At 44.3% G+C, this 17,310-nt stretch overlaps 1 protein-coding gene across 3 annotated transcripts in view; it reads left to right on the top strand.

Annotated features, from left to right (window-relative positions):
• The first annotated feature begins 288 nt into the window (after positions 1-288).
• ATOSA (atos homolog A) overlaps positions 289-17,310 on the top strand; it is a 481,732-nt gene continuing 464,710 nt past the window's right edge. For 2 of the 3 annotated variants that reach the window (XM_078684847.1, XM_078684849.1), the window contains exon 1: positions 289-2,498. In XM_078684847.1, coding sequence (XP_078540973.1) covers positions 2,465-2,498 — 34 coding nt within the window. In that variant the 5' untranslated portion in view covers positions 289-2,464. Of the gene's footprint in view, positions 2,499-5,602; positions 5,734-17,310 lie in introns of all 3 variants that reach the window. The other variant, XM_078684850.1, reaches the window with a different exon arrangement.

Genomic DNA, 17,310 nt, shown 5'->3' with positions numbered 1-17,310 from the left:
AAGTGAAGACTCTGCAAGATATTTGACTTTTACTATGACTAATGTAATAACGTGTTTTAATAAAATATGTATTTTTCTTTAGCTTACGGGATTTAAGGTAACTTTCATGATCTAGTATTAACAAGTAATTCAGAATTATTTACATTAATTTTAGGTTCATCGCATAACTTTTTGTTGTACTTTTGTTTTCTTCCGGTATCGACCAACTCTAACATGGCCACTGTATGCGCAGGACGCTAGCTCTAGAGAATTCAGTGATTTTCAGCCTGTCCTTCTTCTGTTTCTAGTGCAGTACCTTGTTATGACAGAAGTGCGAATCAGCGGGGCGATACGTGCTTTAACAGCTGGAGCTCTTTAGTCACCTGAGGCAGAGTCGAGGAGGCGCTGGGGGTCTCTAGGGTTGGGGCGCACCACATCGCTCGGCTTCTTGGGGCTTTGTTAAGTGCCGTTGGAACTAAGGTGTCGGTGAGATTATTTACTAGCAGCAAATGTTCGGGAAAGGCGGAGCGGTGGAATTGCCAGTCCCTGGCCGGACTGAGTCGTTTACGCAGATGGGAGACTGTGGGCAGCGAGCGCCGTGAGTGGAGCATGAACCCTTCACAATCTGGGAAGGGGACAGCGAGGAGTGGGGTTGTCATGCGTCGGTCAACGTGTATGTGGAAGGTGGCTACAGCAGAATCTGGTTATCTCTGAGTCTGTTTACAGGGGTTGTTGGGCTCTCCTTGCTTCATGAAGCTGTGCAGCCTGGACAAAGGTAAGGGAATTTCGAAGCGGGGGGTTGTGGGGGCATCGCTGGAGAGGCGTAGGTATGACTTGGTGCTGGCTCAAGAGGAAACATCCAGACTACTAGTGCAGCTAGGGCGGAGTGGCAGGGCGACACTTTGTACAGCTCCTGCTGTGCTCCAAGGAGGCGTCTGTGGACAGGCAAGTTGCCCTCGTCCGGATTGGTTCCAGAAGGTGGTGGTTTCTCCAGATAGCGTGTTTGCTGGACCAGGTTTCTGTTGTTCCAATGACAGGTAAGCACCATTGAGCACTGCGCTGGTGCAACCAGGACAGAGTGGCTGTTTTAGGGAAGTTGCTGGTGCGTCAAAAGGCAGAAGTTGGGTAACATACATGGTGGACAGGGACGTTTCTATGAGTTGCTGTTTACGTATTTGAAATGTGGATGTAACGTTCGGTTGAGTGTTAGCACTGCATAAACAGTCAGTACCATTGCTGGGTAAGCCACAGTGGTTCCTTATTTCTCTTCTGCTTTATAGACTTCAAATTGGCGAAGTAGAGGTGCAGCCGTACGAGAGTATGACCAGCGTAACACATTTTCTAGTAGAAACTCCTCGCAATAGTGGCCTGTCTTTCTCTGTATTGCTCTGATCACGATGTCTAGAGGAGTTGGTCATTTCTCCCAAACCCAGTGGAGATTTTAGTGGGTGTTGATAAGCATTAAGATGTGTGTTATAAGTCCGTCTTTTCTCCCACTCGCCGCGGCCATGGCGAGTCCCGATAGTATTCAGGATCGTTTTTGAGTGCTAGTGGTTGGCCTCTAAAAGGCAAATCATTTATTATGTGGGGTGCTGAAAGTTCTCGAGGTGGACAAAGTTGTTGTTTAGTTCTCACAGACACATTGCTGTAAATGTTGCAAGTTGACTGTCTTTAGGGTGAGTGCTGGTGGTTGTATTTTTCTTCCGATGCATCATGGTTGCTATCTTGGGTCCCTGGCATGGGTGTTAGAGTTTGCTTCCTGGTGGATATCACTGATTGTGAGGGGGGTCCAGCAGTCCTTTTCCTGAACGCTAGTAGTTGGTCCCTATCCCAGATCTCTATACAGTGCTTACTTCAGTGGTTGGTGATTGCCATTCTTCCACCTAGACTGTTCTACTGTGGCTGCTTGCTGCAGGGCGTTTGAAAGTCCTGCAGGCTGCAGCAACAGTGCTGATTGTGGTGGCACGCTGGAGGGACAGTCTCCCACATATATATAGTGTCGATTGGAGTAAGTGGAGGTTGGCTTGCCTACTTCCTGGGTATATTGCTAACTGCGATTGATGCTAGGAGCCGGGATGGCTTCTCCCCCACGTTCTGTGCTGAGAGCGGGCGGAGCTTCTGGCCTTTACCCGAGTGCTAGAGGTTAGCCCCTCCCCGACATATCTAGACACAGCTGATTGAGGTGGGCGCTAGTGGATCGGTCTCCTCCCCTAGGTAGTACAGTATTGGTAATGCACAGACTGTTCGCCGCTCTGCACAGCTCGTCGTGATTATGCGGAGGCTGCTTTACTGTGCCACTCGGTTATAAATAGACTGCAGGAGTCGTCGTGTCAGGAGAGGACACCGTGCCAGCCTCTGCTGCTGCGAGGACTGTGTAGTTGTTGCTGGCGAGTCTGAAACAACATGTCCCTGTAAGGATCCCCGCAAGCCCCCTCTCTTTCTTTCCTTCGTCAGTAAATAAGGCTTTCCGAGGCAGTCTGCTGGAATGAGACCTAGCGAAACCATGAAGCCAGAGCGAGGTAAGTTTCACAGTTTCCTCTCTTTTTGTTATCTTACCTGCCGAGCGCTTCTCTTTCGAGGACACACGAATCTGTCATTTGGCATACATACTGAGACTCGTTGCAGACTCGGATTTTTGAAGCAAGGGAAAGATTAATGGTGAAAAATCCGAGGCGTCTGCGTGGGTGGGTGTCATTTACAAGGCTATATTTTTTTAAACATTTTATTTAAAATGGATTTTTCTACCTGATGTTCGCGTGTCTTTAAATAGTTATCCCGAACGGTAGTATTTTCACACGTACAACGTGCAATTTCTCAGTAGTTTAACCATCAGAAGGTAAGTATTTCATTGTTTACACAGGGACAACATCAAATGTAACTAAGTTTTTGGAGAAAGTTTTACAGTGGTCGTCAAAACTAACTGATTAAGAAATTTAAAGGTTACTAGGATAAATCAATGAACGAGAGCTAATTTCGACCCATCTTGAAAAATAATGTAGCTTCAGATTGGCGTGTAGCTGGGCTCATCTTTCGCTTTGTTGTTTTGTATATTAGTTGCGCGACCCTAGTGGTCGTGTTATTGTGTCTGACTTCATGAGATTGAGAACAACAGATACCCAGGACGGTGGGAGAGAAGGCTCAGTGCGAGCCAGCTGAGCTGGCAGGTTGTGTTTGGTTAGGAGATTACAGCTGATCCGCACAAAAGCAGGTTTGTCCTTAAGTACCTATGACGTTGCTGGAGTGAGAAAGCAAAGTATATAAACAGAGGTATTCACTGACAGAAATAACCAAGCAGAACAGGTAGTAGGTAGACTTGTTTCTATAAACTTTTTTTCAATTTCACTGAGAAGGTAAGGTTGGAAATCGGATGTATTCCTCTTGAAAGGCAGCTGGACATGGCCATTTGTATATCTTTAACGTCAACGATGCCGTCCCTTTCCAAAAACGCGTTTTGCTCGTTTGGTGATATACGTTCGTGGTCCTTTTCCCATTTCTTTTTAAAGCCTTTGTATGCAAGCAACCATTCTTACTCTGCGAGGTTTCTGACATTGCTATCTGTACTTAACAATCTTTGTTGCCTGAAATCTCACAATTTGGCTCATTTTGTTACTGCTTTGGACGTGGTGTTTGTGTCCTGTTGTGTCACTATACTCTAGTACAACAGTATGCTCTGTAAAGCTGTTTGAACGTATATCGGATTTGTAGTTTGTTATGGTAATCATTCAGTTTGTTTTGTAGACGTGTTCAGTCGTTTTAATGTAATTTTATCTCTCGTGCTGTATTTGGGCGCACTGTTTCAAGTGGGCTGCCGTCACTGTTATTGTGTTGAGGGTAGGGGTGTTGGGCTGGTGCAAAAGGTTTGCATGGTTGTACTACGATTGCTTAGCGGTGGAAGACTGGATCGCATGGTGTTAGTAGTGTGCTAATGAACTCCCTAGTATTGGAAATGAAGAAGTTTGCCATCACCATCTACTAGCGCGCCATGATTTCTTCTTTGGAGGGAACTTATACAACTTCAATATTTTAACGAAAATGAACGAGCACATTTTCCTGTTGGCAGCCACTGAGCTACAAGCCTACTTGTTAATCAAAGTGCTGGTGCCGCGCTACAATTAGAGGAGTGAGGAGATTTTGAAGTGCTGGATAGTAATGGGACGACAAAAGCAAAAGGAACAAATGATGGACGGAATGCTGAACAATGCAAACATTCACCCCCAGTCACAAAGATCTGGGTTTAATCCTTCGTTCTTTTGCTTACCACTCCACTGTGGATATGGTGGCACAGAGCATTTGAAAATTTATTTAGTTTCCATTGATGACAAGGGTTTTCATCCAGAAAGTGTTTTTCCATTCATTTGGATCTGACGAGCAAAAAATCATCGTTCATTTGCAGGTGATACTATCAACAAAATGACACTTTGGAAGATGTTGAGTTAATTAAAGCTCTGAAGAGACTAGAATTTTGTTTCACTGATGAACTGAGCGTCATAGTTGAAAGGTCATCTCTTCTGCTCATGGAAGCAGGGTAAGTTTGGATCCAGCTATTTATGCTAATCAGTCTTGACTCTGTTCCTCATTGGAACAGTCCTGCCCGAACTGCCAAGCCAGGTACTCCCTGGACTGGAAACCAGCATCCTGTGAATGGTTATGGGGCATCACTCTTCAAGCCACTTGAGTCAAGCTAGCCTGGCTGATGAGGAATGAAACCCCGAAACCGGTCATGGGATGCTTGTTTTCAGTCCAAGAGGACCTGGCCTGGCAGTTCGTGCTGGACTGTTCCCATAGTTTGCATATGGCAGGGTGTAAACAGGAATGGCATGGTGAGTAAAAAACCCAATGGATTTAGGCCCAGATCTCTTGTACTGGGGTGAATGTTTGACATTGTTCAACATTCTGTCCATCAATTGTTCTTTTTCCATTGGTCAGTAATGAGAGTCGTATGTTCCAGTGTAGATCGATATTTCGACTAGGACAGCATGGAAAGGGAGATGTCCAAAACTTGATGATGCGAAAGTTAGGCCTTCAGGCAGCGCTAGATTGTCAGTTTCACACTTCATAGCTTTGCAGCGTAGACAACGTTGGTGCTATTTTGAAATGACAGTGCAGCTTAAAACCGTGCTGAGGAATCAACGCACTCATTTTATGGTAATCACCACAGTCTTGCACACAAAATCTCTTGAACCTAAGAGAAAATTGAACTTTGTGTGAAAATAGCATCGCCGCAAAGTGCAATAGCGATGTGCAGGTATTTTTAATAACAACTTTTAAAAACTGTGCAATAAACAAAGGTTCACTACTTCTTGAAATACAGTGACAGAACTGCAATTACTGAAATTCCAGAGCAATATCTACTTATACTTTAGAATTTGAGTAGTCAAGTTAAACTAAATTCTGGGATAGTCATTATGCGCTATAAACACCATGGCTACATCTCAAGGAATTTTACCACCAACATTAGTCTTATGAAATCCAGGAAAACCTGTCTTAAAGTGGATATGGTGGCACAGAGCATTTGAAAATTATTTAGATTCCATTGATGATAAGGGGTTTTCATCCAGAAAGAAAAATAGTGTTGTTTTTCCATTCATTTGGGTCTGACGAGCAAAAAATCGTTCATTTGCAGGTGATACTACCAACAAAATGAGACTTTGGAAGATGTTGAGTTAATTAAAGCTCTGAAGAGACTAGAATTTTGTTCCACTGAAGAACAGAGCGTCATAGTTGAAAGGTCATCTCTTCTGCTCATCGAAGCAGGTAAGTCCTGACTAGGCTCAGGTGGAATTACAATTCCACTTGCAGAATTGGCATAAACCGTATCAAATTTGGGCAGTAGACAGTCAAGACCAGGGATTTTGCCGAGCGAGTCTCCGTATGGCTTCCTTAATCTCGAAGATCGTTATGTCCCCATTAAGTTTCTCCCTGTGCCCGAGTGGTACCTGAGGTTAGGCAACATTGGTTAGAAAGGACCTGATCTCCCCCACCGCTTATGTATGTAATAAAGCATAATGGCATGTGAATGCAGCATGTAACTTCCTTTGCATGTGTAATAGGACCTTCGTGTAGAAATGAATGGACAATATAGGTCGCTGTGGTTGTTCCTGGTGTAGCAACCATGCTAACAGTGCTCCCGGTTTGTCGGCCTCAGCGTGTGTGTTTTCAGTGTGAGCTGCGTAATCGCGTCAATGCAACCTCTCCAATAGTGAAGCATGGTTGCACTGAGCCTTACCTAGTCGTGCACGGTCTGCTTTGGAGGACTGGACCTGCTCCTCAAGTCTCAACAGCTGCTGTTCCACCCGGGGCACCACGCTGTCAATCTCACGGCAAATGCTAAGTGTGTTACCCAAGCAGTGTCCTGTAATTCCCACCTTGAAGATGACCCATTCTATCAGCCTGGAGGTAGTGATATCCGTGTTTATATCGCCATTGCCTGTTCAGTATTAGGCGCATTAATTGATCCAAGCAGCACCTGGCAGTCATCTAATCGCACCTTCCAACACCACTACTAACACATATTGACCTTCTGGGTCTATGACTGTTTTCTCTGCAGTGATGGGGGGCCCCTGCCTTAATACACCCCAATACCCCCCAGGCGTAAGTAAGAGTAGTTAGTGGAATATACTTTTCTCCTCCATCCCTTCTGCAAACTCAGGGCCTCTATCTCAGTAAGGTGAGATTCTTGCAGAAACCTTATGTCAAAAGTCAAAAGATTTTTATTTGTATTGGTACTCAACAGAGGACCACAAATATAACATTGAACAATCAATAAAAGAAAATTTACATCACTAATCAATATAAAAATAACAGAGATTTTTAAAAATGTATAAAAATTATAACATACAAGTTCATTTGGTGGCTGTTTACACACTGTTAATAGTTCTTTTACCGTTGTAATTCTGCAGGTACGGTATATAGGATCAAGATATCTTGCACGTGCTATTGTTACGTTAGAACTAGGACATACAAATAATAAGTGCTCGATGGTCTGGTCACCCCCTTGGCAAAGAGAACATAGTGGGGATCCTCCGGGTGACCATCTTGATTTAAAAGATTGCACAGGTAAGATGCCTAGTCGTAACATTGTAATCGCCCTCCTTGCGCTATGCGTAAGGGAAAACCCAATGTATGGCTGGATATGTTTGTACTCCAGTGATTCTATGAAAGGTTTGTAGGTAGATAGTTTATTACAATGTGCAAGATCGAGTTCATAGCTCAATTTTGGGGTAAAACATTTTAGAAAAAGTTTCAATTGTGATACAGACCAGGAGAGCAAAATGTCCGGACAAATTTTGGCCATTCGAAATACAACAGTCATATTCCCTAGAAAAGTTTGCTTTGCGGCTTCTAAATCGAAAGTTTCGTTTTTCAGCAGGAATCTTAATGTTCCCTCTTTTGCATGGAGGAGGTTGTAAGCCCACCTAATAACGTTAGCCACGGCCGTAGCATAAGAACTTGTAATGGAAAATTCTAATCTTAAAGCTTGAGCTGGTATGGAGTCTGAGACCTTCATAATTCTTTTTAGGATTTTTCCTTCTTTACGATCCATGTAATCCCACTGCTTTATAGGGATATATTCCGTCGCATAGGATAAGACAGGGGGGATCTTTACTCTGTATATTTTTAACAGTGAGGAGAAATGCCTGTTACCAGTAGCACTATAGAGTCTAGAAAGTGCTCCAGCATGTAGATCGGATTTCTTTATTAAGTTATTTATCTGTTTTGTATTTTTTAAGTTCTTTGAGAGAATCCTGCCAAGGTATATATATTCGTCAACTTCGTCTATTTTTTCTCTGCCAAGCCTCCAGTTGTATTTAGCACTTTGTTTCCTCCCAGAAAAGGCTACAACTTTTGTTTTCCTTATATTTGGGATCAAAAAATTTTCTTTTGAATATTTATGCAGGATGTCTAGTAGTTTTTGCAGTCCAAAAGGAGTGAGATCTAACATCACTATATCATCAGCATAAAGCAACGCATGAATACTTTGTTTGTCGATTTTAGGAGGCAAACTTGAACCCTGTTGTAACTGATGTGGTAAGTCACTGAGATATAGGGAAAATAGTATCGGGGCTAAAAGACACCCTTGTTTAAGACCGTTAGCTGTTTTTATTATTTTCGTTAAACCTTTTTCGCCCCCCATTTGTACTTGACACTAGGTATTGGTATGGAGGCTTACTATGACCTGTAGCAATTGTTCTGGTATACCAAGACTCCTTAATTTATTCCATAGTGTTGGTCGATCGACACGGTCAAACGCGGTAGAATAGTCTATGAATGCTGCATATACAGCCTGAGTTTTCCGTGTTACGTATTTATCTAGAATAACCTGGATGGTTGCAATATTGTCAGTAACGGAGTGTTTAGGTCTAAAGCCAGCTTGAAACATAGGTATTAGACCCAACGAGAAGGCCCAATCTTTCAATCGTTCTAGTACCTCTGCGGCAAAGATTTTTCCGGTGGCATCCATCAGTGCTATTTGACGGTAATTTCCTGCTATGATTTTACTCCCCTTTTTATGTATGGGGATGATGATACTCCCCTGCCATGATTTTGGTACTTGTCCAGTGTTGAAGATGTAATTAAAGAGTGGTGATAGCATCTGGCTCCATTCCTTGGGGTCGGCATGCAAGACCTTGATGGATATTTGGTCTGGGCCTGAGGCACCAGTGTTTCTTGCTTTTCGAATATATGTTTCTACAGATATTGCCGTGGTTTTAGAAATTGATGAATTATGTTTTTCCATAATGTTATCAGCCCTTTTTTCATCTAATATAGTCAGATTTGCTTTATAAAGATCAGTCAAATAAGTTTCCCAATCGTTCGGTGGAACCGGTATGGCTTGTAGTTTCTTTTTTGTTCCAGTTATTTTAGCGATTAGGGACCAATATTTGCGCTGGTTATATTTTTTTGCAGCTATTTGGATGTCAACCCAATTGCGATCTTGTAATATTTTTTTATAGCTAAGTTTCTCTCTTCTCAATTGATTTTTTAGTTTATTAATTTCTTTCTTATTTGAAGGAGAAAAGTACGCATATTGAGCACGTATCAGTTTATTGAGCTTTTTCTTAGTTATTGAATTCCGGGTATTTTATTTTTATTTTTCTTCTTTTTATTTCCTATTGTACCCTGTTGTAACTTATTTAATAGTACGTCTTTAAGTTCCTTGATTATGTACTCGAAGTTTGCTATTGGATCATCTGAATATGTTTTCTTTAGAAATTGAGTATATTTGATCAGAGCGGATATATTGTCCATAGTTGATGAGTTCCAGAAGATGCGTCTCTGTTCACTTTTTACCAAGATTGTATTTCTATAAAAGATGATCTGACCTGCAGCTGTAGGGTTAGCCAACCAGCCGGTGGTTAAATGCATCAGTGCATGATCACTATCTACTGTAAAATTAGAGTGCAAATACGTAACTGTTTCCAATAAATCCATACCACAGATGATGTAGTCTATAATAGAAAAGGTCCAGTTTCCCCGTCTAGTGTACGATGCCGGAGTATCTCCTTCGACATTACCATTCAAGATTACCCCATTTATATTAGGCAGTGCTGATAGTAACAGTTTACCTCTTTTATCTGAATGAATACCTTTAGGGAACTGTGGAGTTGAAATTTCCAGTGTTTCTTCTTTATATATACTTTCCCACTTTCTTATTTCGGAGTTGGACATTTTTCCGTTAAGGTCACCCATAATTATATAAGACAGATAAAGTTGGTCTTCTATTATCTGCGTAATGGTTTCCATGATATCTACGAATAGGGTATCTTGCTTTTTACCAGGAGGGGCATATATGTTGAAAAGCAGAATTGCATTTTGTGAGGCAGTATTATGTGTTTTTAAGGAAATCTTAATGCACTGTAAGTTATCGAGGTTGGTCTCAACAATCTCCTGGGCCCACAAATATTCTTCCCTCAGTAGAATAGCCAAACCACCTTTAGCATGGCCCCGGTTAGTTGCTTTTGCTGGTATATCATAAACATAGTAGCCTTTCTGGGAGAAGGGTTCAGTTGCCCAAGTTTCTTGCAGAGTCAGGATGTCAGGCTGGTTATTCGTGGCTTCAATCATTTTATTTTTAGTTTTCCCAGCCATATTCCACGATGTTATCTTTAATCCATTGTTAAACAGGGTGTTGCAAGCAAGTGAAGGTTTTATTGCTATTCAGTGTCTCCGAGACCCAAGACCAGGACGTTACACTGTCAGTGACTTCCTTCTCTTTTGAATCTTGGTACCAGACTGCCCTTTCCCCATTGTTCACTTGAATTTTCAAAGTGTCCTCCCCATGATATATAGATCCTGAGTAACTTGATCCTGGGTCTTCTGGTGCAGAAGAGATTTTAAGAGAATTTTTGGATTGCGTACTAGAAATTGATCGCGTATGATCATTAAACATTTTATAGGTTTTGTTTTCCTTGGGTTCAGATTTTTCAATTACATCATATCCGCATTTATGAAGTATCTCTTTTTCATTAAGAATGATCCCAGGAAGAACTGATGACCAGAATGTTACCATCGCTATTTTGATATTATCTTTTTTGGGGAAAGTCACTAAATCTATTTCGTTACCGGTCAATGTTTGTAGAGGCCGTATATGTTGCAGAAGATTGATTATCCTACCTCTATTGAGTGGAATATTAGCAGTTGGAAAAAGTTCTTCGAATTGTAATAGTTTAGACTGTGTCTTTTCACCACATTGAGAATACTTGTCATCGCCTTCTCCGACCCCTATATTTCTGTGTCCTGTCTTTATAAGTATCCTGGATGGAAGGTATTCATCTGCTCTTGGGTTCAATGATTGTGTTTTCTCTACAATGCTTCTGTCAATGGTTTCCACTTTTTTTGTAGTGTGAGGCTTTATAGTTTCATCTTCTTGTTCCTCTCGAAGTTTTTGAGGTGTGATAGATTTTTGAAATTTAAGCTTGCGGGTTTTCTTTTTGTGAATCCTTCTTAATGGTTTTTTCCTCCTTCTTCTTTTTTTTTTTTTTTTTTTTTTTTTTTTTTTTTCTTCCTTCTTGCTCAGTTTCCATATTTTTATTAGTTATTTCTCCTTTTGCAGTTTCAGGTATATTTTTAGTACTAATGTCCTGGTCGTCTTGGACAGAATCGTTTTTATGCATATCAGTTTTAGTCGGTTTTGAAAAAATTGGATATTGTTTTACATTTTTTAGAGGTTTTTCTCTAAATAATTTTTTTAAGGAGTATAGTGTAGATTCATTTTGAGTTTCCAACTTTTCCCTTTTTTGTGTTTTCTGTTTGTACTGTTTCTGGTGTCTGAGTACTAGAATCACGTTTTATTTGCTTTTGTACGTTATTGATAGATTTATTCTTTTGCAATTGCTTAGTGTTAGCGGTTAGTTGATTTTCCGCTGCTTCGAAGGACTCTTTTTTTCCTTTTTTCTTCTACTAGAAACTTTAGTATACCAATTTGGACATCTAAAGTTTGATCAGAATTTTCTAGAATATTTCTTAAAAAGGAGAGAACCGATTCCAATATTTCTTGTAGAGAAAATAGAGCCTTTGACATTGGAGTTGCGGTGTTAGCAAAATTATTGTTTTTGAGTATGAAAGGATCCAAAGAAGAATCCAATTCAAGAACTTGTTCTGATGATTTTTTCGAAAAACTATTAGAAAACTTTAATTCAGAATTGTTTTCTATTGGCTTCAAATTATTTGCACTTAAATCCTCAGTTTTGTGTAGGCTCCCAAAACCTCTTATGGGAGTTGAGGATTTTAAGAGAGTCGCCTCGTGGACCAAGGGTTGTAGGTCATATAAGGAATAGTTGAGCTTGTTATCAGGAACCAAATCGCTTACATTTTGATTTAGTTGAGGTTTCAATGTTGAGCACATTTGTTCCCCTATACTTGTGTGTGGATTAAGGTTATTTTCTGTTTCCGGGATATTCGTATCTAGTTCCCTTTTAGATGTTAAGGCAGAAAAGTAGTTGCTAATTGCCGGGGTCCGAGTTATCCGGCCGTGTTTTATTGCTTTATCTGAGGATTTCCTGACTGCTTCCTCGGTGCCCATTCGCTTCATGAATATAGTGCGAGAACGTAATTTTTTAAATCCCATTTCACTTTCCTGTCGGAGACCTAGTGATGTTAGTGATGCTGATTTCCCCAAGGGATCGCTTTATTGTTGCTATTAGAGATTCAGCACGATTCTCTATCACCCGTCACCTTACTGGCGATTGCTTTGTTGTACACTTACCACATTTATATTTGGTTAGGGGTCCTTGTCACAAGACTACACTGTAGGTGTGGATTTTGGACGCAGATGTTAATAGGGTGGCCCGTCCCGTCCTTGTACGTCCCCGGATGGCCACAGACGGCCCGCCCGGGCTTCGCCCGGCGTCCCGCGAGACGAAACTTGCTATTTTTATACACAGAAGTGCGGCCATGGGCCGGGCAGGCAGGGGGCGCTGACCAGATGACGTCAGGTCTCGCAGGGACTCCTGGAACAGTGAGTCCCTGCCGCGCAACACCCCTGCAGCCTCTCCACGCCGCGGCAGCTAGTCCGACAGTTTCTTCTCTAGCAGGTGAGAGTCCTGCAACGCGCAGCGGCTCCCGTGCAGCGGGAGTGGCAAGCTGTGAAGATATTGCCGATGAAGTTGCTGACAGGGCAGGCAGGCAAAGCTACGATTCTCCAATCACTTCCAATCACTTCAGACTCTCAGCAGGGTTGTCCTTATGTGTCTTCCTGCGGCCTAAGTATGAATAGACAGCATATCAACTGGAAGGGGTGTGCATTCCCCTGATATTCCATGTTATGATGTTAGTGTCATTCATAATAATGGCGTTCGAGTGGGTAGGCTCGGCCCACACCGATAGGACAGGGCCAGCCCCACCCTAAATAGAGTAATCTAGGCGAGTGCAGGCTATGGCGGCAAATCAAAAAGGAACAATCATAAAAACATAGTACATGTAATACCATCGAGAGCAGGGATACAACGGGTACCCGCCCAACCTTGTATAAATGGTGCCATTGTTGAGAAACTGGTTTCGGGGTGGGCAATGGTGGAGGTCACTTGAATAGTGCCCATATCTCATGTGAACCTGAGTTTTGCTCGACCCCAGTGGCCACCACTCTCCTCATGTGATGGCTTAGCAGACGGGATAAAGTCCACATTTGTAAAGCGCACAATCACCCGTAAGGGTCTCTAGGCGCTGGGGGCCGTCGGGAAGATTAAGCGAGCTATTGCCCAGAGTCACATGGTGCTGGGCTAACCTGCCGCCGGAGCCGGGGATCGAACCGTGGTCCCCAGATTCCAGCGTCAGTCGCCCTGGCCGCGGCGCCACACCTCTCCCAATAGACACCAGAATATGTCAGGAGGTAGCACTCTGGCGCCTCAACAAAATCACAGTTAGGGAAGGAAAAGGGCATCAGAACGTGCCCGCTCCGCCCAACCAGATGGTGCAGCCCCACCTCCTGTGTGCCCTAGAGGCTCTAAGTGATACATCCATGAGTAACCACAAAACGCTATAGTGGCGTAGGGTCAGCACACGTGAGCGTTTGGGGCAGTGTTGTAGCGCAAGCAGTCATTGTTGCACTAGTGGGAGTCCAGAGAAGTTGGTGTAATTAAGGTCCATTAGGCCTCCCCATCCCACAGGGAGCCATCGGTGCTGCAACCTGGGCATCTAAGCATGGTCCATGAACCGGGTGCAGATCAGGCCTCCTGTGCCACCTGTCACCCCAGGAGGGTTTAGCAGGTCTGCTATAGGGAAAACAGGGTAGGGAGTCGCCATATATGGAAGGTTTAACTATGACCCCCACATAATCAGCATAACACTGGCTTGTTTTAAACATATTAAACGTAGTTTGTGGGGTCACTGTGGGCAGCGTGTCGAAACCTGGAATCAGAGGCCAGAGAGTCCTCATCTCCAGAGGATTTGGAGTCCTTGACATCTGTGTCAGAGGGTGGAATGGGATCGCATAACTCCTCAGCCATCAGCAGTCCCCTCCATCTCTCCTGTATGACCTCCTCTAAGTTTGGGGGACAGGGCATATGTGGACCAGCCAGCGATTTCCCCCTCCTCCTCTACAGGAGTGGGCACTGGCTATTGGAGTCTCTTAGCCTGCGTTTGACCACAAGAAGAGGCTGTTGTTTGCTCTGGACTTCTAACATGTACTCTGGAAAAATTTCTGCTTTAGCATTGTTGACTGTCAGGTTGTTCAATTCGCGGACCTCATGCGGTATTGTGTCTGTTTTTATAGTGCATGAGGCATGCTACCAGGGGTTTAGGTGGAGAGCCTAGAGATAGTCTCTACAACGGAACCCTGTGTGCTTGCTCCACTGAGAAGAAGGGCGAGAGGGCTTCTGTGAGAATAAAACTCCAAATCCAGGACTCGAGATAAGATTATACATCCCGGCCCTCTACGATTTTAGGCAGATCCACCAACTGAATGTTGTTGCACTGTGATCAGCCCTCAGCATCTTCCGTCTGCTCCTCAAGAGTGCAGACCCTCTCCCTTAGTGTATAGAACAGAGACTGCGAGTCCTGAGTTTGCGGTTGGGTAGGTGCTAGCGATTGCTCTAATATGTGAATCCTGTTGGATATTTTACGGTGGTTGTCTCTCAGTAGCGTAAGATCCGTTGCAACTGCATCTGTTTTATTTTCCAGCGACACGCGGGACCATTCTATTGCTGCAAGTACCAGGTCAAGTTTACCTTCACCTGAGGTAGGGCCAGTACGGTGATTAACAGAGTCCACAGCCTGTTGATTACCCATTGGCAGAGTTAAGGGTCTCGGCTGTGCTGGCTGGGTTCCATTTCTGAGGCTCCCCAATATGAATGCAGTGAGTCCAATGGCGTCCACAGGGTGCAGTGGTCGACTCCAGGTGCAGGCCCGCTTGTAGTTTGAGCAGCCCAGTGCAGCAGGGGGCCTCTGGTATAGACAGACAGTTGGTACACAGGGATGCCCAGTGACAGCACAAGGTTATGCCCTCCAAGGGCAGCATCTCCACACAAGGCTCCCACGAGGTGTAGTGGGGAGGGCTTGAGGCCTTAAGAGAAGTCTCTGTGTACGGGTGTTGTTGCTCAGAAGGCGCCTCTAGTACATCTTCACAGAAAGGTATCAGTGGGGGTATCACCAGCGTGTCCTGCAGGGCTCAAACGAACGCCCCAACATCCTCCCAGGCAGGCGCCCAGATGCAGAGAGCCCTGTTTCAGGTTGCACCTGTCCCCAGTTTAGTGCTCCAAGTCCAGCTCAGGTGTGGGGTTTTATATGCTGTCCCCCAATGCGAGGACCAAAATGGCTGATGATGCACGGCAACCACAGACCTCTGTGTGCCTACGTCTCCTCTAATGAAGCTGTCCTTCTGCCTGCTTCGTGAGCCCATATTGCGTGTTGTGATCTCCTGGGGGAGCAGCACACACGTAATCACCCCCGTTGCCCCCATCAATCTAGGCTGAGCCTTGACGAGAGCTGACAAGCGGGGAAGGCCCCCGCCGTACACTGGTCTACCCCCCAGTCTGAGCGGCCCTGCCTCAAGGGCTAAGGCTGCCTGCTGCTGCACAGGCCCCGTATGGCTCGAGCCAGATGAATGAAAGCACCCACCTTTCACCTTTCGATCCTGAGTAGTACACTGGTGGTCTGGAGAGGCAGTCAGTGTCCACATGCTCCATTCAATCACAGTGTCGGGGCAGGTAGGAGCATCTGGGACTCTTCCGTGTATTGGGCCTCATAGGCCAGGCATCGGGTGCCATTCCACTGGGGGTTATGGGCCCATATTACTGTTCTGCTGTCCCCCCTCCTTCCTCCTCCCAGATAAGCTGTGAAGAATGAGGGAGGGGTTAAAGGGGAAAGAGAGGAGGGCGACCTACACCCGATGGCGAGTTCCAGGCCGCGTACTCCCCATGGACCCCGACAGGCTGTTGGGAGTCTGGGCAGGCTGTGAGTCAAATCCTTCCGCCAGCGAGGCCCTTGCATGCCTCAATGGCATCCCCACTTCCTCCAGCAGATCCCACAGGTGGACAAGGAAGCAGTGGGCTTGTATATACAGTGGATAACAGTCTCTCGGCGCAGGGCTCCATTATAACGTCTTCCATCTTGGCCTTGGCCACGCCTCCTTAAAAGTGTTCACCTTATGGCCTGTGACTGCATCTTTATGGGTTACAGAGCAACGCATAACGTCATTTACAAACTTGTAAACTCATTTACAAGTGTGTGTGTGTGTAGAAATGCAACAATATCTCATCGTCTATCAACAAATAGGAACTGGATCCTGATTGCACATTGGGATATCGCTGTTCATCCTGGCTCGTTTGGAAAACTATGATTTAGGAAAAAGATCAAAATGGTTTGGGCAAAACATGCCTTTTGGTGACCACCTCCTGTGCATATTCACTTTTATTATCTTCATTTTTAGTCTGATAAGCTTAAGTTTAGAAACAGTAACTTAGTGAGACCCTTTTCTCACTGACCCCCACCATTCCCTCTTTCTCAGTTTTCCATTTATCTTTCTTGTTCTTTGGCTCTCATAGGCTATATCTTTCCTTCTCTGCCCTCTCGCCTTTTTCTGATTTGTTACCTCCTTTTTGGTTTCTGTCTGACCCTTTTACCGCCCCCCTTTTGCTGACCATCTTGTCTCACCGACACTTTCTTCTTAAATTGCTCTTTGGTTCCTCTTCTTTCCCTAATACCCTTGACTCAATGACCTCTTCCTACTGATTATTGATCTTGGTGCTCATTGACTCCAATTCTCTCACTTGAATTATGTTTGCCACTGCTTTCTTTGATTTCCTGCTCCAACTATCACCCCTTTCTGTTACTAATTACCTTCTCCGTAATGCAACCATCTGCTTTTAAATCCAGCCTCTCTGTGCCACACTTCTTTTCATATCTTCTTCTATTTCCGTTCCGTTTTAATTCCTGACAGCTATTGCCCTTATCACCTACTGAGGCAGTCACTTACTTTTACATACATGGTTGTTTTTAGGTCTCGCCTACCCAGTGCGCATGCGCTGCATAGGAGGAGACCTCTTGAAATCGATTAGCTTTTTAGGCCAAAAACGTGCACGCATTGCTTTGCTTTCAATGGCAATGGATGCACGTTTGGTGACCGAGCTTTGGTGACATCTGGTTGTAATTAACTTGCAAACAGATGGTGCCCCTGCTCGCTCCCGCATGGGAAACACTGTGTGTGCTCTCGGCCGCACTCCCCCCCCCCCCCACCCCCACCCCTCCCACTTGTTGATCTTGCATGGATAGCGAGCGCTTTGAAAATCGATGCGCGCCGTGAGATTCACGGAGATGTATCTGTTATCGCGCCGCGAAAGATGTCATACAGGACAGTCCTGCTAAGGGGTTTTATCAGAAGATTTATCACCGCTGGAG

The sequence above is a fragment of the Lissotriton helveticus genome, chromosome 3_2 (assembly GCF_964261635.1).
Source record: "Lissotriton helveticus chromosome 3_2, aLisHel1.1, whole genome shotgun sequence".
In the NCBI taxonomy this organism is placed as follows: domain Eukaryota; kingdom Metazoa; phylum Chordata; class Amphibia; order Caudata; family Salamandridae; genus Lissotriton; species Lissotriton helveticus.
Note: the sequence above shows the minus strand (reverse complement) of the source record. Positions and strands in the feature narration are given on the sequence as shown.